The sequence below is a fragment of the Aplysia californica genome, unplaced genomic scaffold (genome assembly GCF_000002075.1).
Source record: "Aplysia californica isolate F4 #8 unplaced genomic scaffold, AplCal3.0 scaffold00086, whole genome shotgun sequence".
Lineage (NCBI taxonomy): Eukaryota > Metazoa > Mollusca > Gastropoda > Aplysiida > Aplysiidae > Aplysia > Aplysia californica.
In genome coordinates this window covers 1,108,263-1,115,749 of record NW_004797356.1, presented here as the reverse complement: position 1 = coordinate 1,115,749, position 7,487 = coordinate 1,108,263, and the positions used below count along the sequence as shown (strand labels likewise).

General features: G+C 41.3%; 1 protein-coding gene across 1 annotated transcript in view; it reads left to right on the top strand.

Annotated features, from left to right (window-relative positions):
* Positions 1 to 7,487, top strand: part of LOC101856168 (inositol 1,4,5-trisphosphate receptor type 1) — a gene marked incomplete in the record, with an annotated part of 208,126 nt that overhangs the window by 134,075 nt on the left and 66,564 nt on the right. Inside the window, 6 exon segments of the mRNA XM_035968813.1 lie at positions 283 to 399; positions 1,419 to 1,554; positions 2,234 to 2,333; positions 4,709 to 4,763; positions 6,273 to 6,382; positions 7,425 to 7,487. The exon segment at positions 7,425 to 7,487 is cut by the window's right edge and continues 37 nt beyond it. Coding sequence (XP_035824706.1) covers positions 283 to 399; positions 1,419 to 1,554; positions 2,234 to 2,333; positions 4,709 to 4,763; positions 6,273 to 6,382; positions 7,425 to 7,487 — 581 coding nt within the window.

Genomic DNA, 7,487 nt, shown 5'->3' with positions numbered 1-7,487 from the left:
TTTCTTTTTTATTCTCTCCTTCTTTCGATGTGTTTGTATTGATGAGAGTCTGCGTGTGTGTGTGTGTATGCGTGTGTGTGTGTATCTCTGTGTGTGTGTGTGTGTGTGTGTGTGTGTGTGTGTGTGTGTGTGTGTGTGTGTGTATGTGTTTGTACAGGTGTGCTTTATTCCTTTTTCCTCATTTATTTACTGTTTCATACTTCTCTCTTTTTTCCGACGCACCAATTCGCTTTCCCCTTTTCTTAATCAAAATAAATGTATAAACATTTCATTCTTCTACAGGTTGTCAAGGAGCTGGTGGCCATTTTCCCGGTCCTCAGGGATTGGATAGCAGAGTTCCTGCAGCAGAACAACCTGATGGTTTCCTCTGAGATTGGCCACAACATGCTGATAGAACAAGTAATGAAGATAGTTTATAGTGGTGGCACACAAGAAATGACGATAGTTTGAAGTGGTGGCACAGAAGTAATGAAAATAGTTTATAGTGGTGGCACACAAGAAATGAAGATAGTTTATAGTGGTGGCACTTTTCACAAATGTTACACCCTGTGTTCAAATATCATTCAGGGACGATATATCGCTAGCAGTAAGTTGTCCAAATATACTAGGCCCAGAAAGCAACGTGTTTCAGGAGAGAGAAAATGCTGTTTCATTCATTTAACAATTTTACCTACATTATTTACGCATAGTTTTTATTGTCTGTTATCAACATTAAGAATATTAACTATTATTTTTTAGCACAATTAGTAACTGATTTTACAAGTTAAGAAACCGCAAATTGTAAAAATTGCCAACTGTGGGCTTCTGTGGTTTAACAGTTAAACTCATCTGTTTCCGCATGCCAGGAACGTGACGTCAATTCTAGCTTCATCTATCTGTTGTGACGTGATATCTCACTCAGCCAACTTTGGCCTGACAACCATGGTAAAAGCGATCCTTATCTGAAATGATTTCGGTAGGGTTGAATTTGGGAGGGGGGGGGTGATAATGCAGGTGTCTTAACGTCCCGTCCGACACAATTTAAATCATTTAGGAGGTGGGCTTCGACCCTGGTGGTTCGGGTCAATCCGGGCTGAGAGGAATACAGTGCCCCAATAGAAAGATCGAGTTACTCGATAAAATTTCTCCCCAGACGGGAATCGAACTCACATCATCTTCGTCCTACGGTGAAGCGTGCAAGTTGGTTTGTTTAATAAATTTGATATATATAATTGCTCCTCCGTCAATATCTGGAGATGATCAATACACCCTTTGAAGAATTAAAGATTACAATGACTTGCGGCTTCAGCTGTGGCCGATGAGACCAATTCTAGCAGAGAAAAGTTTGCCACATTTTGAACATCTAAAGGCTCCGCTTCCACTTGAGGATAATAATTACATCAGAAACAAAAGTGTTTACTGCGGCTTTATGACCCCAGGTTCTCCGGCTGCTCTACCATCTGGTCAAGTTCGGCTACTACATGGACGCAGAGGACGTGAGCCAGCTGTTGCCTCCTATGTTGTGTCTGCTGGACGGGAGACACGACGTGCCCTACCCTAAAGACAAGGACAAAGGTAACGTAACGATAGTGTGCTGCATCCCAATTCATGAATCATTTATCACGAAACGGACGGACTAGTCATTGAAATTTTTCTATTTTTTCTTAAAGTTCATGTAACGTAAGGATATGCTACATTCCAATTCATGAATCATTTATCACAAAACGGACGGACTTGTAATGGAGGTTTGTCTATTTCTTCTTCAAGTTCCTCATTTGAAGCAAAAGAAGAACATTAAAGATCCTTTTAGACATTAGCTCATCTCTGCTTCGATTGTAAATTATGTGTCATAATGGATTCTTCAAGTCCCACAAAGAGCTACTGTGCCTGGTTTGCCTATATTATCCTAGAACAACACTGCCCCGATCATCTGTGTCCCACACTCTTTGAAGTAGGGAAGTATGACATTATTCTCTCTCTCTCTCTCTCTCTCTCTCTCTCTTTCTTTCTCTCTCTCTCTCCCTCTCTCTCTCTCTCTCCCTCTCTCTCCCCTCTCTCTCCCACCCCCTCTCTCCCCCTCTCTCTTCCTCTCTCTCTCTCTCTCTCTCTCTCTCTCTCTTCCTCTCTCTCTCCCCCCCTCTCTCTCTCTCTCCCTCTCTCTTCCTCTCTCTCTCTCTCTCTCTCTCTCTCTCTCTCTCTCTCTCTCTCTCTCGCTAGGATAGATATATATATAATACTCTGTTGTCTTCCTCAGGTTATTCCAAAGAGGCGATGAAGCAGGTCCTGCAGTTCCAGCACTCGGACAGATACGAGAAGGCTGCGGAAACAGAAGCCATTGTCAATGCCAAGTTCCAGTAAGTCACTCATTAAAATAGTATTTAAAGATTATCAGTGGGTGGTTTGCGGGGGCTCTGGTGTGGTTTGCTTCTTCCTTCCTATCAAACATATATCGTCTTTATCTCCCCTCCTTCTTTTTTTGTGTTTGTTACTCCCTTATAACACCTCTAATCTTCGGCACTGAAATGACTTTATTGTGTTACAAGTGCCGTAAAACACTAAAATAAAATTTTAAAATGATCATAACAGTATACGTCCACATTGACACCTTCATTAGGAGGCGGGCTGCTCAGACACTGCCTGTCAGGGAAACACGAACAGAGTAGGATACAATATCGGAGGCAGAAGGACGGAGAAGCTCAAAAATGAAAGGATTTTGATCATCCATGCCAACTGTAGAAACAAATGCACACAAAATTGCACACATAACTGCACACATAAACTTCACACAATAGCACGCCTGCGTACGTGCGCATGCACACAAACGCACACTCATACATATACAAGCATACGTGCATTTAAACGCACGCAATCACGTAAATGTGCACACACATGCACTCGCACACATACAAGCACGCAAGCATAGACATACATGAATGCCCTCCCTTCCTCCTCCTTCTCCACACACACACACACACACACACACACACACACACACACACACACACACACACACACACGCACACACACACACTCATACACTCACACACGCGCGCACACACACACACAAACACACACACACACACACGCACACACTCATACACTCACACACACACACACACACACACACACACACACACACACACACGCGCGCGCGCGCGCGCACACACACTCATACACTCACACACACACACACACACACACACACACACACACTCATACACACACACGCACACACACTCATACACTCACACACGCGCGCACACTCACACAGGCACACACACAAATTCACTCAGCTCTCACTTACACAAGCATTCATGATATTACTAGGCCTAAACAAATAACCTACAAGGCCACTACTTTTCCCATTACAATTCTTGATTTCTTCAAACTTTGCTCAAGTCTCATTTCAACTGTTCTCAAAGAAATGTGTGAAGCACTGCGTTGGCGGTTGAATCGGTACAAAACGAACGAAGAAACTCAAGTCCGAAATATAATTTAGTTAAGGGGAGAGCAATCAAGATTTAGAACAAGCTTCGAGGGCGGGTACAAGAGAATACTCTCCCTTCTTGTTTACTTTGTCTGTGAAAGTCGGGAAATTCCCAGCGTTATTTCGGGGTTTTTTTCTTTTTAGTTTTTACTTTGTTGGGGTCTAGTGGCCTCCTTTTTATATCTTGCTCTTCTTTTGCTGGGTTTTTTGTGGTTTTTGTGGTTTTTGTTTATTTTTCTATTGTGTTTTAAAAGGGGTGGGGGGGGGGGGGGGGGGTTAATCGCATATAAGATATTTTCTATCGTTTTCTCTTTTTCCCCTTTTTATCTGAAGTGTATTCTATTTTGTAATGGGAAATACTGATTTTTATTAACGTAATTTTGCTACGCAACACCCCCCTCCACCATCCCCTCTCTCCTCCTCCCTCCCCATTAGCCTCTTTCCTCTCACTCTGCCACTTGCTCATCTTGTCTTACTCTCCCCTTCTTTCCTCTCTTTATCTGATCCCCTCCCTGTCTCTCTATCTCTCTGTCCCTCTGTCTCCCCCCTCTCCCCCTCGCTCTCCCCCATCCTTCCTCCCTCTATCTCTCCCTCTCTCTCTCTCTCTCTCTCTCAGCGTGTTCTTGGTGTGTACGTCTGCTCTGTGCTTGCAATAACCACAACGCTCTGACAACTGACAGTATGAATTCGTCATTATTAGTACATTTGTTCGAATTTGAATATATGATAAAATACAATTCTTCATTTACCAGTGTCTTGTTTCTGTTTTCAATTCTGTTTGCAATTCTGATACATAGAAAAACATAACTCCAGAGTAGAAACCAATGTCATTTGACTTCACTCACTTTAGCCTGTGAACAGTAACAGGGTATTCTAAGCAGGGCAGTCTTTGTGCAGGACTTGGTGTGATTGTAGGTAGTAGTTATTGTTATTATTATTGTTTATTATTGATTTGGTGTTGTTGTTGTTGTTGTTGTTGTTGTTATCGTTTGTTGTTTTTGTTTTCGTTTTTGTTGCTGTTGCAGTTGCTGCTTTTGCGGCTGCTTTTGTTGTCGTTGTAGTTTTGTTGTTAAAGCGTCAATTTTCAACTTATGTTCACAGCTGCAACCAATGTTCTCTTTTTATCGAAATGAAGTGAAAGCACTTGGTAACGTTTCCTCCTCTGTTAAATTAATCTCCACTAATACTGAAAAATTTAATGTACATGCCATGAAAGTCTCATTTTTGCGGTTACACTTTCAGAGCTCTAGAGGTCCTCGATCTTCTGCTCACCTACAGACGAAACTCAAGACTCCAGGTAACAACAGCACAACTGGCGACAATAAAAATCATTTCATGAGTTCTTTGACGCGAAACTAAACATACTGGTCAGAAATCTTGATGTTCCATTTTTTTCCACGGTTTGCTACCGGTTTGCACAGTTATATCTCCTCAGTACCTAGTTTTGAGAAACTCAAAGTCAAAAATGTTTAGTTTCACAACATGTCTTTTTCGAATGCAATTCTTTGAATAGCCTGATAATGATTCCGAATAACCTTACGATATAGGATATAAAACATTTGATTTCTGACATCATTGTATTAATAACTCAGAACGGTCAAATATGTCAGTTAAAACTTTGTAATTGTGAAGTAGCGAGTTGTCTTTTATTAGGACTCTTTCTAGTTGCCCCTTCTGTTTACAAGTTTTCGTGGGGATTGCTTTACTTTCCAGAAGTGGGGAATGGTGTGTCCCGCTTCTGCTTGATTTTCAAAACGTGGCTTTCCCTTTTCTTCATGATGTTCTCATATGGCTAAGCTACAGTATTTTGTCTCTCCTTTTCAAAACACTCACTGCATATGGCTGCTTGGCAACGTTAATTACCTCTAAGCTTGTATTAAAATGATTTGTCCTTAAGTCCAAGACACATCTGAAGGATTTAGTTTTGAAAAGCGTTCACCTTGACATTGTGAAGGTCATGTCTTCTGAACCATATAACCTTGATGTAGTTGTTATATATTTAAGATATTGACTTACAGTAGCCCGGAATACCTGGAGATGTCATCCGTGACTCATAGGTTTACGTGTAAAGACATGCCTTTGTTTACGGTCGTCAGCTGCGCGTGTGCATTTTATCAAGCCTAGATCCTACTATGACGTCATCGGTCCACATTATGGTTTGTCCACCTTCAGCCTGTCTACTCCTTATAGTGCCTTCGAGTATGTTCTTCATCATTCTAATAACATATCAATATATCTGGTTGGCCTGTGTTGGTCATAGTTTTGTCTCTGTTTTTGTTTCTTTTCTGTTTAATATCAAAACAACATATTATGTGTCACGACGCGGTGAAATCAGGTGCTCGTTAATTTTTGGCCATTTCGAGCTATTGGTACAAGCTTAGGGTTTGCCCATTTGTATTGCTTTGGATTAAAAAAATACCCATCTATCTTGAATAGAAGTCGGGATATTGCGATTGCAGGAGGCGGGTCGCTATGTTTCAGGGGCAGAATTAGCGAAAAAATGGCCGACAAAATGTTGTGACCTGCATAGTCCTAGGAAACTGAAAACTTATATTTTGTATGCCGTAAATCAACATTTTCTGCAAAATCTACACTGCAATGCATTTGAAATGAACATAATAGATTTTAAACAGTTGCGAAACTGGCGGGGAAATGGCTGCTTGGTTTCATCATTTTGACGAGTGCCTGATATCACGGCAAAGCCACACATATACCTTTTAAAAAAATCAAAATACACAAATCAATCCAAACGTTTGACGTAGAACATTAAGTAAGTACTGTTGTTGTTGTTTTTCATCGTACCCAGAGCTTCGTGGGCAAGTTCAAAATAGCAGAGCAAGCTGTTGCTCACCGGAAACAGACACACGTGCTGAGCCCGTTGCTTTACGACACCTTCAACCCACACGACCAGACCAAGTGAGTGACGTCTGCCTACTATTATCCCAAGCGTTGTCGTCTTCACCACTGCCTTTCTCACCTTACATCACGACATAGCCTAGACCACGAAACCGGGCGTATTATTCCAAATTAAATGTATTTATAGGGAAGTCGGTGTCTTAATTGGCTCCTGTTTAGTTTCGGGATACCATCACGATAGAATATCTTATTAACAGTTCGGTTGTTGGGAAACATTAGATGGAAATTTGTCAGTTTGTTAGTGTTTGAGCGCTTAACCAGCTGCTTGCACTGTATGCTTCCCGGGAAGCTGAGAATGTTTCGGAGTGTTCTATGGTCTGCTGGGGTAATAATATAGTGTAAAGCGCATAGAGCCTGCTGTTGAGCGGGGATATGCGCTATACAAATGCTATCTATTATTATTATTATTATTATGGAAATTTATAAGGGAGTGTTTGAAATGTTGACCGAAGCCATTGTCTGGGTATGGGAAGTAACCAAATCAAATGTCGTCAACATGCGCAAGTTTTAATTTGAAAAGTTTTCAAATTTATTTCTTGTGATTGTGATGCGGACTGGGGGTGCTTTATTTGGTGTGTACTTTGCCTTGAATTTGTCTTTCATTTTACCACCTAAACTGTTCCAATGAACACAATCTCAAGATTTGGTTTCCCGTCTCAATGACTTATTGATGTCTCTGTAGCTTTATGTAATGGGATGTGTTTGTGTGTGTGTGTGTGTGTGTGTGTGTGTGTGTGTGTGTGTGTGTGTGTGTGTGTGTGTGTGTGTGTGTTTACTTGTAAATATAACAAGAAAGAAAGAAAGAAAGAGAGAGAGAGAGAGAGAGAGAGAAAGAGAGAGAGAGAGAGAGAGAGAGAGAGAGAGAGAGAGAGAGAGAGAAAATTTAGGGGTGGGGGTGTGAGTTTGTTAAGGGTATGAGGAGGGAGGAAGGATGAGGTGGAAAACGAGGTGCACACAGACGAACAGCAGAAAGTAGATTTTTATCGAAAACCTGCGTTTACTGTTCAATTATAATTAGCTTGTGTCTTCGCTGTGTCATCAGAAAATGTGTTCGCAAACAACGACAAGTTATCAAAGAGATGAGAGACATGTTCAACTCTTCTGC